At 58.3% G+C, this 14,609-nt stretch overlaps 2 protein-coding genes across 7 annotated transcripts in view; one reads left to right on the forward strand and one right to left on the reverse strand.

Moving 5' to 3' along the window:
• Positions 1-1,743, forward strand: part of DYNC1H1 (dynein cytoplasmic 1 heavy chain 1) — a 69,991-nt gene extending 68,248 nt beyond the window's left edge. For both annotated transcript variants that reach the window (XM_034642964.1, XM_034642965.1), the window contains exons 75-78: positions 452-594; positions 742-910; positions 1,143-1,270; positions 1,399-1,743. In XM_034642964.1, coding sequence (XP_034498855.1) covers positions 452-594; positions 742-910; positions 1,143-1,270; positions 1,399-1,527 — 569 coding nt within the window. In that variant the 3' untranslated portion in view covers positions 1,528-1,743. The remainder of the gene's footprint in view (positions 1-451; positions 595-741; positions 911-1,142; positions 1,271-1,398) is intronic.
• A 166-nt stretch (positions 1,744-1,909) lies between these two features.
• LOC109490767 lies at positions 1,910-13,777 on the reverse strand. Of its 5 annotated transcripts, none has more exons than XM_019807506.2 (8): positions 13,588-13,777; positions 12,567-12,613; positions 10,949-11,052; positions 7,212-7,354; positions 6,581-6,631; positions 3,665-4,201; positions 2,973-3,101; positions 1,910-2,059 (listed from the first exon to the last, which is right to left on the reverse strand). In XM_019807506.2, exons 2-6 carry the CDS (start codon positions 12,599-12,601, stop codon positions 3,671-3,673), a joined length of 864 nt encoding a protein of 287 aa, XP_019663065.1. In that variant the 5' UTR covers positions 12,602-12,613; positions 13,588-13,777; the 3' UTR covers positions 1,910-2,059; positions 2,973-3,101; positions 3,665-3,670. The 5 variants fall into 5 exon arrangements, 3 of the variants coding, with proteins under 3 accessions (XP_019663065.1, XP_034498858.1, XP_034498859.1); XR_004620419.1 differs by lacking the exon at positions 1,910-2,059 and adding an exon at positions 8,053-8,127 and having other exon boundaries at positions 2,978-3,101; positions 12,548-12,613; XM_034642967.1 differs by lacking the exons at positions 10,949-11,052; positions 12,567-12,613; positions 13,588-13,777 and adding an exon at positions 8,053-8,418 and having other exon boundaries at positions 3,665-4,213.
• Between the last annotated feature and the right edge of the window lie 832 nt (positions 13,778-14,609).

Below are 14,609 nucleotides of genomic sequence, written 5' to 3' on the forward strand. Positions count from 1 at the left end.
CCCCCGTTTGGCCCCCAGCGCCCGCCGCGTCCCCCTCACTGTGCGGAGGCCACTGCGCCGCCAAGTGGGCAGGGCCTGGGGCTCGGGTTCAGAAGGGCCCAAGATTGTAGGGTTGGCCAGCACATTGAAAAGTGGGGAGGTCGAGTCTAAAGGTACAGGGAGCCCCCAGGGGTCTCCCATCCACCCCAAGAGCCTGAGTTGTGAGGCCCAGCTGCTTATGTGAGGGGCGCTAGCTGCCGAGGCGTCCTTGGGGGGTGACTGGCCCCCCAGACACACCCCCTTGGTGACGCGGGACCGAGCAGATGCAGAGGGGGTAGGGGCCATCCGGGAGCTGCGAGGTGCGTCAGGGAGGGAGGCGGGCAGCGCGGAGAAGCCGGTGAGCGCGTGTGCGCCTGGGAAGGGTCAGGACTGACCGCTGCCTGGGGGCTGCCTGGGGTCGCCGTGCTTGCAGGGATCCTGCCTCGGAGCTGGTCCCACTACACTGTGCCTGCGGGCATGACCGTCATCCAGTGGGTGTCCGACTTCAGCGAGAGGATCAAGCAGCTGCAGAACATCTCCCAGGCGGCTGCGGCCGGTGGTGCCAAGGAGCTGAAGGTGGTGAAGGACGCTCCTCGGGAGCCTGGGGGAGGGGCGGCAGCCTCATGGGCGGGGGGCAGCACCTGGGAGCCCGGGGACAAGCATAGACCCCAGCGTGACCCGAGAGAAGCTAGTCCTCACCCGGGGGGCTGCTTCCTCCCACAGAACATCCACGTGTGCCTGGGCGGCCTGTTTGTCCCCGAAGCGTACATCACCGCCACCAGGCAGTACGTGGCCCAGGCCAACAGCTGGTCCCTGGAGGAGCTCTGCCTGGAAGTCAATGTCACCACCTCCCAGAGCGCCACCCTCGATGCCTGCAGCTTCGGGGTCACGGGTGAGTTGGGGTCCCAGGGAGGGTACGCACTCAGCCCATCGGTCTGGGCTGCTCCCTGAGGCTCCCTGTCCCCGCACCCGGGCCTGCTCACCGGTGGTGCTGGTGGCCTTCCGGCGTTGCTGCCACTCAGAGGTGTGTGAGGTGACAGCTGGCAGCACGCCAGCGCCGTGCACTGCGTCACAGAGTTGCACAGCTGCTACCACGGGTGACAGGTCCTGACTGCTGCCCACAGGGTTGAAGCTGCAGGGGGCCACGTGCAGTAACAACAAGCTGTCGCTGTCGCACGCCATCTCCACGGTCCTTCCTCTGACGCAGCTGCGCTGGCTCAAGCAGACCAACGCCGAGAGGAAGGCGAATGTGGTAAGTGGCCCCTTCCCGCCAGGTGCGGTCGGCAGGTGCCGCCTGTCCCCACCCCCTTCCCTGCGTGCAGGCTGTCGCCAGGGCCGCCGTCTCTCCTCGAGCCAGTGGTGAGCCCTCCTCTCCTCTAGGTGACCTTGCCCGTCTACCTGAACTTCACCCGGGCAGACCTCATCTTCACAGTCGACTTCGAGATCGCCACCAAGGAGGACCCACGCAGCTTCTACGAGCGCGGCGTCGCCGTCCTCTGCACAGAGTGAAGCTCGCCTCCCCTCCCCTTTCTGTAATCATAACTCTATTTAATGTGTCTTCATCGTTCAATGGTGGGAAGAAGTGGACTGGTCAGAGGAAAGTCGCTGGTGTGCGGGCGGAGGAAGCGGAGCGCAGGCTGCTGGCCGGGACGCTGGAAGGACTCCGTTAGGCGCCTCAGGATGGTCCGTAGCATGGCTTGTTTGAGAATAAAACACTAAGCACGACCCAGCCTCCTGCTCTGTCTCCGCTCTCCTCCTGGCGCCGAAACTCTGGACCTAGGGGCCCCTTCCCCACGGAAACGGACCCCCAGGTCCTGACCAGGGGGCATGTGTGCCCTGGGGGGAGGGTCTGGACCCCGCCACCCGCCCACCCCTCTCGGTGGAGTCTGGCGACAGTTCTGTGTCACACGGGGGTGCGGATGCCCTCGGTCGGCCGGCCACCCATCCCGTGTCCTCTCGGCGCGTTCCTGCCCCCAGATCCCAGGGTGGCAGCTGCTGACCACTCGCTGTTCACACTCGACGTAATGGGTGGGGGGTCTCCCTGTGAAAACAGGTTTCTGGTCTTCGAGTGCCTTGTGGCAGCTCCTAGGGTGGATCAGCCACTAACCAGGCCTTAGCACAGATCCTGTGTGAAAACCTGTTCTGCTGCTGGGCCCCTGCGAGCCGTGCTCGTCCACCAGCCGAGTGACGATCCGGGGCTGAGGGGGTGCTTAAGCCCCCACCCGGACTGCTTCTGTGGAGCCACCAGGCTCCAGATGTCCCCAGGGCCCAGGAGCCAGAGTTGGCCTCCTCCTCACCCAGTTCTGGAATGTTCTGTCAGGAATCTAAATGTCTTTGAACCAAGGATTCTTAGCTTTTCTGCAGCGAGTTTCCTAAATGGGGCCGTAGGCTCCCACCTGAGAGCTGGGACCAGGCCTGAGGAAGGAGGAGAACCCACAGAAAGGCCACCGTGGGCATCCGTCCCGCCTACCTCCCATGCCCGAGTACAGGTGAGGGTCCTGAGCTCAGGAGGAACAACGCCATCCTGGGAGGGGATCCAGAGCAGGTTCCCGAACAGGGGGGACCGGACACCAGCCCCAAGGGCAGTGAATGGAAGCCGCTGCAGCTACCTGACACCTTGCCGGGGGGTGGGGGTGGGGGCGGGCCCCCCACGTCTGGGGTGGACGCTCCCCCCGGGCGTGCCCGAGGCACCGACTTGCTGCCTCCAAAAGCCCCATGTGAGTCAGTGCCTGACTCAGGGAGCCCCACCCCCACACGAAGTGCAGCCTGTGGGGCCTGAGGGAGGGGCCCCCACCTCTGGGCCACCCATTCGCCGTCCTGTTGGAGGGGCAGGCCGGACAGTGGCCACAGTCCTCATCCTCGGGGCAGAGCGGCAGTCGGGCCGAGAAGAGAACGCCTGCGCCCAGGCCCGCGCACACCCCCACCCCAGCCCCCTCGCCCTGTGCCCCGCCCACCAGGAGGAAGGAGCAGCTCTGGTCCTCGGGCGGCCTTCCCTTTTATTGGCACTTGGGAGCGGCGCAGTCCTGGGGCTTGGGGGCAGCGGCCACCCAGTGCTGGCACCAGACTCATGCTTGTCTTGCGTGCTAGGGAGCAAAAGGCTCAGTGAGCAAACCCAGCAACTGGGAACAGGGTGAGAGCCACCACCACCCCGTTATCTTCCAACTGTCAGCACAGCAAGCTCAAGACCGTGATCATGTCAACAGAGCCAAGACCGACCGCTCGGAGACGCCTCACCCGGCACGGACGCGGAGAGGAGCGGAAATGGGGACCCGCAGGGCCGTTCACGGGAGAGTGGGACACGCCCCCTCTACCCTCCACTCCCACGCCGCCCAGAGCAAACATCCAGGTGGGGCGCAGAAACACGGGCACCCGAAGTCAAGTTTAAAAAAAAAAAAAATCACCAGTTCTACAGCTACATAAATAGGTAGTAAAAGTTAGTTCTCGGATTCAGGGGAGGTGGGTTCCGTGAGAGCCACACAGGACCTTTCCTCAGTTGGAAACCCATTTTTAAGCGCAGTTGGTGGGCACCCAGGGGTCCATCATTTAAAATCTAAAAAGGGCAAGTGTTTCTTGGAAACAAGCCCATCGGCGTTAGCGGCCGACGGGCTCCTCTCGGGTGAGCCCCCTTCCTGAGCTAACTGCTCACCTTGGTCTAGGCCGCGTACTGCCTCTTTCTCTTATTTTTCTCGGGCTCTGCAAGTAGAAGTTCCAGTTTCCTCTTGGAGAGGGGGAGCTTGGGCCCCTTGTCCTTCTCACTCCCGAGCCTGGGTGGCGGCCGGGCCGCTCTGGCTCTGCCCTGCGCGTGTCTGCCAGGCTCGGGGGGCCCCGCGGCAGGGAGCACAGGCCCGGCTGCCCCGGGCCAGCGGTCCTCCGTCATCCCCCAGTCCTCCGGCGACCCAGAGCGCCTGGCTGCCCGTCCTCGGGCCTCAGGGCTGCTGGCCTCCGCGGGCTGCATATCCACGTCGTCGGCCTCCAGGGAGTGGGGGCCCCAGCCGGCAGCTTTCGGGAGGAGGTCTGGGGCTTTTGACGAGAGGGGGTCTCCCACGCGAACTTGGCCCGGACTCCCGCAACCGAGGCCACGTAAAGGCACAGTGCCGCTCACGTCACCCGGAGGACAGTCGCTGAAGCTGGAGGCCGGAGGGCCTCTGGGGTCTTCTGAATCGCCATCGAAAGGATCTAAAAACTGAGCACAAGACTACTTCTGAGCCGGTTAGCAATTTTCACCAGGAGAAAGCGCACCACACTCCTCGTGTTCGCGAATCCTCTCTCCCATCGCTGACGTTGGCAAGCCGCGCGTCTGCCTCGCAAACCTTCAACGCTGCCTCGGGGAGGGGCGCCTGGAGGCGCGGTGGGCCAAGCGCCCCGCTCGTGGTCTCGGCTCCAGTCGCGATCTCAGGGTCACGGGATCAAGCCCCGCCACAGGCTCTGCACGCAGAGCAGAGTGTGTTTCTCTCCCTCTCCCTTCCCCCGCCTCTCAAAATACATCTCTAAAAAAAAGTGCATTAAATACCCCCTTGCATCCAAAAAGGCTGAGGGTCCGCCAACCCGGGGGCCCAATCTGGGTCCCATCACTTAAAGCCCTCGTCCCAGTGCTGGGCACCAGCCCCACCAGCTCTGTCCACCCTGCCCGGCCACCACGGGGGGGGGGGGGGGGGGGGGGGGGGTCTGAGCTCACTTCCTCCCACCAGCCGGTTCCTGGCTCGCTCCCTCCTCCCTGACCGGGTGTGCAAGAAACATGCCCTTCGATGTGCCCCCACACACAGGCGGCCCCCAGTGGCCCGCAGACGCTGAGCCGAGCGATTAGGTGCAGGGTTCATGGTTTTCAAAGGTGCCCGTGCGCCATGTGACCAGCCCACCCTCCACGGCAGCCTCTCTCTCCCTCCGTGACCGCTGGCTGAGGGGCCGTGGAACTTTCTTGGACCCGAGTCCCACGGCTCCTCGCCCCAGACATTTACCCGAATTTCCTAGCTCTTACTCCAGCTTTTCCCCTTCCTGCATCTGTGCTCTTGATTGAGCGGCTCTGGCAGTAAAGGTCTCCGGGGACATCTGAGTCCCCGCAACCTACCGCTGTCCCTTCCTGCACTAACAGTGGGGAGCTGCACCCCGCGAACTTCCAGCGCCAGGTTGAGACCTCCTCCCAGATACGCTAAGGGCCCCGTGAGGACTGGTCACCTGGCGGGTTGGCCAGTCAGAGGGGCTTCACTCCTCACGGAGCCGCAGGCAGAAAGGGCCCAGGGCTGATCCAGTGCAGGGACCCCGGGGTCACCTCACGTGGGGAGTGAAAACCTGCCGAGGGTGCTCATTTCTGCCGTGTACAGGCAACTCCGTTACATATGCCCCCCCCAAAAAAAGGTAAAAATGAAAATAGCTTCATACCATTATCTACCCGTAGGCAATCGTAATCCTTCAGATTACACAGATTTGCTGGAATTCAGAGCCAGCATCGTGTGACCCCCACTGCAGGGCGGTCAGCAGCCCCAGGAGGCTGTGAGGCCCGGCCTAGGGGTGCGTGTGGGGGAGGGTAACGGGCTCACCCTGCAAATAAAGCAACAGTGCCCGTCCTTGCAGACAGAGAGGGGCCCGGCCGGACAGGTGTTCCTGGCCACGCGGCTGGGGTTAGAACGATGGCACATCTGCTCTTCTGCCTGACCTGGGGGCTCAGACACCGTGAGACCAGGCGTTAATCACACGTGAAATGATTACGGATTTTAATTTTGACAGAAATGAATGTTGAAGGGCGACTGGCCAGCTCCGTGCGGGGAGCCTGTGGCTCTTGATCTTGGGGTCAGGAGTTCTAGCCTCACACTGGGGGTAGAGAGGACTTAAAAATGAAATCTTAAGGGGCTCCTGGGAGGCTCAGTTGGTTGAGCACCCCACTCTCGATTTCAGCTTAGATCACGATCTCAGGGCCGTGAATCAAGCCCCGAGCCAGCTCTGTGCCCAGCAGGGAGTCTGCTTGAGATTCTCTCCCTCCCCACATGCTTGTGCGCACATGCACACTCTCTCCCTAAAAATTAAGTCTTTTTAAAATATAAAATGGATTCTTTAAAAAATAAATGTTGAGATTGAGTAATTGCAAACTTATGGTCTTGTTAATATTCCAGGCAAACTGCTTTGAGTCTTTTTCCTTATTTAAAAAATTTGAGGGGCACCCAGGTGGCTCAGTTGGTGAAACGTCTGCCTTCAGCTCAGGTCATGATCTCAAGGTCCTGGGATTGAGCCCCAAGTCAGGCTCCCCGCCCAACGAGGAGTCCAGTTCTCCCTCTGCCCCTCCCCCACCACTCATGCACGCGCGCTCTCTCTCTCTCTCTCCCCCCCAAATAAATCTTTAAAAAATTTTTTGAAAAGGGAAAAATCAATTTAAATACCAAAGTGAAGCCTCTTCTAAAATAGAGTAACTCCAGTCTTTCCCAGCAGAAGAGAGCACACACAGCCTCTCTCCTCGGAAAGGCCTGCTTGCAAGGTTGGCCCCGTGGCTGTTACTGGCGACTTGGAATCAGGGACGGCTCCAACACCCCCCACCAAACGAAGAGAGTGGCTGCCGGCTCATTCTGTCACATACCTCTCTCCAGATACCTTCAATTAAGTCCATGTGATTCTTTTTGTGATTGGCCTGGCGAAATTAAAGAAAGAAAAAGGGCTGGATAATCCTTTCTAGGAAGGCAGGCAGACAGCAGCTCAGTGTTCAAGGGCCTGGCTCCCAGAGGATGGCAGCCCTTGGGGGTGCGTGAGCAGCACCTCCCCAGTTTAAGGGACGAAAATGCACACCTGGGCGCCATGAACAGTAAAAGCAGAACCGGGAAGGCGGCAAGAGGACAGGTTCTGCAACTGGGTGTGGTCCCCATCTCACGGGGAATCGAGAGCCCTGCGCTCGTTCTAAACCCAAATCATGGAAGATACTAGACCCGTCTAACCCCTTCCTTTACAGGAGCTGAGGCCAGACAACGGCCTTGCTCAGCAAAGAACCCGGGGCTGGTATCAGGTGTTCTAAGAACGCTCCCCACTAATTTTCTTGATTACAAGGCAGGAGGTTGAACATGTCTGTCTTTGAGAAGGGAAGAAAGGCCCGTAAAGGTTTCCCAAGAAGCGCCGAGAACAGTTTCCTAGGAGGGGTGCGGGCCCAGAGCAAGGACGCGCGGTCTGGGGCACGCAGGGTCTCCCCGCCCGCAGGAGGGCGCAGTGCAGGGCCGCACCTTGAAGCGCTGGAGGGTGTTTCTCCGGCTCCTCCGGAAGCCGGCCCCGGGGCGCGCGGCGCTGAAAGCCGCCCTGATGCAGGCGGGCCGGCCGGACCTCAGACCGGCCATGGCGGGGGCAGCGATCGCGGACTTTCGCTTCACTGGAAAACATCAAGTTCACGGGGACAAGGCACAGGTCACTGGTGGCTGGGGTGGGGGCGGGGCCAGAGCCCCGGGCGGGAGGGCAGGTGCCCGGGGCCGGAAGGCTGTCTGCTCAGTGGGATGGTCTGTCCCAGTGAGAGCTACGGGGTGAGGTGTGCTGACGGTCCTACGGCCCGCGGGCAGCTGGTGGCGTGGGAGTCTAGCCCGCGAGCAGTACGCCAGTGTGGGCAAAGCCCCGTGCACCCAGAAACTCACATGAGCCCAGTGGAAAGGTCACACGTCTTGACCCTGAAAGTTCCAGACTGCAACCCACCCACCCAGCTAAATGTCCTCCCCCTTAATTTTAACAGATGAAGCATGTGAGCCCAGGATGGGGACTAACTCACCCAAGGGGACAGAAACGCAGGAAGTCCCCCCTCCAGAAGCGTGAGGTTGTTAAAAACAATAAAGAATAAAAGAGCAACATGTAGGGGCGCCTGGGGGCCTCAGTCAGCGAAGCGTCTGCCTTCGGCTCAGGTCGTGATCCCAGGTGCTGGGAGGGAGCCCCACGTGGGCTCCCTGCTCAGCGGGGAGTCTGCTTCTCCCTCTGCCTCCCCCACTTGTGTGCTCTAATAAATAAAATCTTTAAAAAAAATTTTTTTTAATATGCACCCAAAGGAGACACACCATCCACTCTTAAAAAACAAAAAAAACGTACCCAAAGCATGAGGCTGTGGACTTTCATGTCACTTGCTTTCCTCAAGAATCCTCATGGGAAGGCGCGCGCCAGGCCCTGAGGGGAGCGTCATTCACAAACACGGCCCCCCTCCACGCGGTGCGCCACCCTGCTTTCCCGGACTGGGCCCCGTGGGACACCGGCTCTGGCACAGGGCAGGGAGATAGGAAAGGCCGAAAACCAGACCCAAAGCACGATACACGTCGGCACGTTAAACGCTAGAAAGGTTCCCAGCAAAAACCAAAGATTTTTTTTCAGTATCGACTTCATTCAGATTTTGTTTTGACGGAGTGTCCTTTTTCTGCCCCAGGTATGGGCCAGGGTCAGATCAGGACCAACCCCACATTTTCTAGAACAACTAGTGGGCACCAGGTTAAAGGTTTCTTTTCTTTTTTTTAAGATTATTTATTTATTTCACACAAGCAGGGAAAGCTTTGGAGGCAGAGGGATAAGCAGGCTCCCCACTGAGCATGGGATCTTGCGACCCTGAGGTCATGACCTGAGCCAAAATCAAGAGTCAGACACTTAACCAACTGAGCCACCCAGGTGCCCCTCATACTTTTTAATAAAAAGGTATTTTATGCGTGTGGTTAACAAACAACTATTAGGGGCACCTGGGTGGTTCAATCCTTAAGCGTCTGCCTTCGGCTCAGGTCATGATCCCAGCGTTCTGGGATCGAGCTCTGTGTCGGGCTCTTTGCTCACTGGGGAGCCTGCTTCTCCTCCCACTCCCCTTGCTTGTGTTCCTTCTCTCACTGTGTCTATGTCAAATAAAATCTTTAGGGGCGCCTGGGTGGCACAGCGGTTAAGTGTCTGCCTTCGGCTCAGGGCGTGATCCCAGCGTTATGGGATTGAGCCCCACCAGGCTCCTCCGCTATGAGCCTGCTTCTTCCTCTCCCACTCCCCCTGCTTGTGTTCCCTCTCTTGCCGGCTGTCTCTCTCTCTCTGTCAAATAAATAAATAAAATCTTTAAAAAAAAAAATCTTTAAAAATGACAACAACAGCTATTAAACAAAATACAATACACACGAGTTTCCCCAGACCCCCCCCCGCCCCCGCAGTGGGCCACCCTGTGGGGCCCCAGGACCTGCTGGGCGGATCTACACACAGGCTTCTTCCTACTCACTTGCCCGAAAGCATTTACACCTGGACAGGCAGGGCTCGATCTCCTGAACTATTTGCACCCGGGTGTAAGGGCTATAACCCCCTCCCTGTCCCTGCCGGCTCAGGCTGCAGCTGCTTGCCCCCCTCCCCAGCTCCCGGACAGGAGCTCCGGATTCCAGGGGACGGCGCTAGGCTTGGCGGGAGAAGGCCTTCCTGCCCGAAACTGGGAGAATATTAGCCCAACCCCTAATGCCACATGTTTGAGGCTTTCCTAAAGAGGAGCTTCGAAGTCGCCACCTCTGGCCCAAGAGCCACCAGAGCTCTCCTTGGAGAGGGTCCTGTTATGCTCTAACCCTGAGTGCGCTACCCACCCAGCATCTGCCCAGCCCCACACACCCACACACGTGCCCTGCACCCACATCACCTGGCCCCCAGCCCCCCAGCCTCTGGTGACCCTGGTTTCCAGCTCCCAGCTCCACACCTCTGCGCCCCACTGCCGGCTTCCCTGGGGTCTCTAATGGGTTCTTCCAACTTGACTTGCCCAAGGTCAGACGGCTGATCTCCCCAAACCTGCCCTGCCGCGGTCCTCCAGGCCCCGCGCAGGGCAACCCAATGATTCTTGTTTCTCAAGCTAAAACAGTCTTCACATCACCCTGACTCCCCTTCTTCCAGACTCCACATCTAGCTGATCAGCCGGGGTTGGCTGCCCCCCGGGGAGTCCAGAATCCCACTTCTCCCCACTTCCTCCACCCAGAGCCATGCAGTTAGAACTTAGCTGGAACCACACCGTACCCTGCTGCACCCTGACGCCTCGCAGCCCCCCTCCCTGTCCCCATCCCTCCTCCCTCCTCTGCCCACCCACCCCTCCAGAGCTGGTGGCCCCACCTCAAGGGCTGAGCCGACCCGTTCCTCACTTGGAACCTGTCTTTACACTAAGGCCTCCCTCCTGCCTCCTACCTCCATTTCTCAGGCAGGTGCACAGTACCCCCCCCCTGCATTTTTCTCCCTGGTCCTCAGCACACTCTGGCAATCTCTGGGTCTTCTCGCTCTATCTCTGGGATCCGCAGCCCCTTTCAAAGGACTCACTCCACCACCTGGGCTTTTGGCTTCTCCGTCCACAGCTGTGTCCCCAAAGCCCGGCCCAGCACTGAGCACAAAGTCCATGTTCAACAGCTCTTTCCTGGACACGTGCGTGCCTAGTCCACAGACCCCCTCCCCCGCTACATCCCGAGCCAAGGGCACCCCCAGATGTGCCCTGCATTTGCACCTCAGCACAGCTCCACGGTGCACCAAGACCTGTCCTGTCCCAAGCCAGAAACCAGATTCCACGCACCCGAGGCCAGCCAGCCAAGAGCCAAGACAGCACTTGGCATTTGTTGCAAGTTGAACATCCAACCAATTTCCCTAACAAAGCTTTAACTTTTTCCCTTTGTAAATACAATGTTTGGGCGCCTCAAGAAAACACTGGATAGTAAATAGCAAAACTTTTTTTTAATCATGAAGCGAGATGCCTGCCAACAAGGGAGGAAGAGGAGAATTCCTTCCCCAAACGGTCCAGAGCCCCAGAGACCGGGGTGAGCTCCTTTCTCGGGGAGGCAAGAGTGGGGCTGTCCAGGCCCAAGACTCTTTAACCTTAGTTTCCAGCTCCCTGGGACCTGCCCCAGCCCCTTGTCATTGCAGCTATGGAACCAGGCCCAGGAACAGTGGCCCTGGGTGGGACACACACACACAAGCCGGCTCCCAGCTGAATGGAGCTGCTTCTGAAGGTTCCTACCTGGAATCCGGGAGCATCCAGGAGTGGGGGGCTGGAAATGGAAGGTGGAGGTGAAGTCCAGAAAGCCAGCTTCCAAGAGGGGAGCCGTGAGGAGAGACGCTCTTCTGCAAAAAGGAGGAAGAAACAGAGCACAAGCAAAATGACCTTCTGACAAAGAGGATCTCAGCAAGTCTACTCTCAAGATCTAGGAAAAAAGGAGAAAAAATACGGTGAGCTGCCTCGCCCATCCCCATCCCCCACCTGGACGTCAGAATTCAGATGGGGTTTGCTCTAAGTTAACCACTAAACTGATCTCAGTACTTAAGTCAACTTTGCATTTCTGTTTTAAAGGAAAAACCTGTTTAAAAAATTCTCTCCTGGGGGCATCTGGGGTGAACCCCGTGTTAGGCACCTGCTCAGCGGGGGGTCTGCTTCTCCCTCTCCCTCTGCCCCTCCCCCCTGCTCATGTGTGCTCGTTCTCTCAAAATCCTTTTTATAAAGTTCTCAAAAAAATAAGTAAGTTCTCTCTTAATATTCCTCAATCTCAACCGTCCTAGTTCAAGAACAGGCACCGTTTCCTTGGAATAAAATTTGTTCTGGCAGAGTTCTCAAACTCCTCATCCCCAAAGGTGGTTTCTAAGAGGATTGGCTTTATTTGAGCCGTGACCGGCGGTGGCAACATGGTCTCTACCTTTGTTTTTCTACCCGCTTGAAAGAAACTAAGACCTGGTCCAAACTTCAAATACCTGAGCTCTTTTCCTGGCCCAGGAGCCTGGGGAGCAGGAAGCTGTTAAGGGTCGGGCTTCCGAGGACAAACGCCACCTGCCCCCCCCCCCACGCGCACACTCTGTCCTTCAGACATACTCCTTTCAGGGACAGCTTCCTCATCTCACACCCGAGTCCCTGGGCCAGGAAATATTCACTGACGGGTAATAGTCTCAAGTGAAGCCCAAGACTGAACATTACCCCCCTTTCCTGCCCGCGCACAGAACAGGGGCGGATGCTCCAAATAGGTTCCACCCTTTATAGGGTGAGGCTCTTGGCGGGGCTGTTAGGGTCTGCACTTCGGTGTACAAATCACAGGGGTGTTTTTCTTTTTCTCTCCCAGTGTTAACGTTAACAGATCTTATTTGTTTTAGAGAAAGAGGGAGTGTGCGAGCGGGAGGGGGGGAATCTCGAGCAGGCTCTCCCCTGCAACATCATGACCTGAGCCAAAACCAAGAATCAGACACTTAACTGACTGAGCCACACAGGCGCCCCCACCAGTGTTAATTTTTAAGATGGACACCTTCATACCATACTTGATATTATTTTGACCACTTTTTTGTGCTATTCTGAAATAGAAGGAAAAGAAAAGACGGTGGATTTTTTCATTTTACAATCTCTTGTCCCTTATGCCACCTGAAAGAAAAGGTCACATCTTGTAACTCCAGGGACACCCGGCTGGCTCAGTCACTAAAGAATGTGACTCTTGACGTGGGGATTGTGAGTTGGAACCCCACGCTGGGTGAAGAGATTTAAAAAAGAAAAAAACACCTTAACTCTCATTCAAGACAGCGTTGACCAAGCTTTAGAAGGAAAACAACTCAATGAGGCCGATGAAGTCAGTCCTCATTTTACCTTGTATTTGCGAGCCCACCTTTCCAAAGCACCCGGGCTTGTATCAGGATCCATCAGATCACAGTTCTACAATCAAAATAAGAACAGCCATTCAGACAGAAGGAGTCCACAGAAAAGCCAGAGCACAGGACCAGTGGGATTTTATTCCTTATTTTAAAGCCGTTTCCTCTAGAGGAAACTACAGGTTAAAATAATATTTGGGGGAAATACGGTGTAGCTTTGCAGAGACGAACCCCAGGGTAACCCCCAGGTGTCCTAGAGATCTCCCGTGGGTTTGAAGGGCGAGGGGAACGTGTCCACATTTGGCAAGCACAAGCCGTTTACTGCCTGAGAGCAAACTGGGGGTCATCCCAGGGCCACCCTCCCATCCTCACCCCGACCCTGGGCAGAGCTGACCCAGCACCACCTCCCCACCACGTCACCCTACCTCTCCCCCACTGGAAGAAGGCTGGGAGCACCCCTTCTTAATCCCTCATATTTCATGCCTGGGGGAAATGAGTAACCCCCCCACCTCAGCCCTCCCCTCCCATCAGAGTCTCACCACCCTGTAGGTCTGACTCCTGGAAGATTGGATGTTCCTCCATCAGGGGAAAGAAAAGGTGGGGGGACGGTCTCCAAGGCAGGGACTCCAGACCAAGGGGTGGGGCACCATCCCCACTGCACAGGGAAGGCTGGCCTCACGTCCACGGGGCAAGGGCCCCCACGTAGACTCTAGACCCAGCTGCCTCGGCCCCTTCTTGCTGGAGGGAGCCCACCCGAGTCCTATCCCGGCCCACGCGCTTTAGCGACGCCCCGTCAGGCCAGCAGCTGCGGGGAGAGGCGCGGGCGCACCTGGCCGACGCACCTGCTCCCACCTGCCCGGGGTGGGGGGAGGGGACTGGGCCGGAAAAGCAGCCCCCGAAGTAGCGAGGAACTGGCTCCCGAGGGCGCCTCCGGGTAGGGCGTGCTGTCACTCAAGTTGGGGCCACCGGGAATGGGCTCAGGCGAGGTGGGCCGGGGCGATGCAGCCGAAGTCGGGCGCGCAGGGCGCGCAGGCTCACCTTCGGAATAGCACGTCCATTTTGTTCCCAGAGTGATCGTCGCCGAGCCCCGAAGGGGGTCTACGGACCGGACCTGTGTGACGTCACAGCCATCTCCGCGGCGACCCCGCGAGCCGCCCCTCCCGCCCGGCCCAGGACACTGGGCGCCTGCGCCCCTGCGCCCCGCGGCTCGGATCCGCCCTCCCGCGCTCCGCTCGCGGCCAGGGAAGCCTGTCTAAGGACATGATTTTGTCACAAAACCTTGAGTGACTCCCCTGTGCCCCGGGGTGACGTCCAAACCTTTTAACACGCCCACCCAGGGCCCCCCTCCAGCACCTGAGAACTGCTCCCGCCCCACGGCTGCAGCCACTCCCACCCCTCCTTCCAGATTCGGGATGGCGCCAAGCCCCCTCCGCTCCCAACCGCCCACAGCCCCGACTTCTCTGGGGAAACGCTCTCTTCACCCCGCCACACCTCTGGCTTTCTCAGGCTTTGGAGCTGAGTTTGGCACCTCCTCCAGGAAGCCTTCCTGGACCTCGAAGTCTTGGTTTGGAACCCCTCCTCTGCGTTCCCATAGCAGGCCAGATCAGCCGGTGCAGAAGTTGTCTATGAATTTCTACTGGCTCACAAGACTGGTGGATGAGCCTAGGGGTTCCAAACCCCAGGCCCCTTCCCCCACGTTGCCCAGCTCAGTAACTGGTCAAAAATATATTTTGAGGGGCACCTGGTTGGCTCAGTCTGTTAAGCGTTGCCTTCGGCTCTGGTGATGATCACAGGGTCCAGGGACCAAGGCCCACATGAGACACACTGCTCAGTGGAGGACTCTGCTTCTCCCTCTAACACTCCCCTCAGCTCACCCTTGCTCTCTCTCTCAAATAAATAAATAAAATCTTTAAAAATATATGTATATATTTTGAATGAATCATAGCTATTGGTGAATTGAATATGCCATAAATCATGTTAGCTGTGAACTCACTAGGGTTTTTTTTCTTAGTGATTTTTGAAGTCAGGAAGTGTGGCTCTTCCAACTTTGTCCTTTTTCA

This window comes from Ailuropoda melanoleuca, chromosome 14 (assembly GCF_002007445.2).
Source record: "Ailuropoda melanoleuca isolate Jingjing chromosome 14, ASM200744v2, whole genome shotgun sequence".
Lineage (NCBI taxonomy): Eukaryota > Metazoa > Chordata > Mammalia > Carnivora > Ursidae > Ailuropoda > Ailuropoda melanoleuca.

Excerpts from the sequence above, each read along its gene's own strand:
- LOC109490767 (XM_019807506.2), bottom strand. The coding sequence starts at position 12,601 with ATGGATCCTGATACAAGCCCGGGTGCTTTGGAAAG. Across the intron at positions 11,053-12,566 it reads AGCCCGGGTGCTTTGGAAAG|AAGAGCGTCTCTCCTCACGG; the intron begins GTGGGCTCGCAA and ends TCCTTTTTGCAG. Across the intron at positions 6,632-7,211 it reads ACACCCTCCAGCGCTTCAAG|GCCAATCACAAAAAGAATCA; the intron begins GTGCGGCCCTGC and ends TAATTTCGCCAG.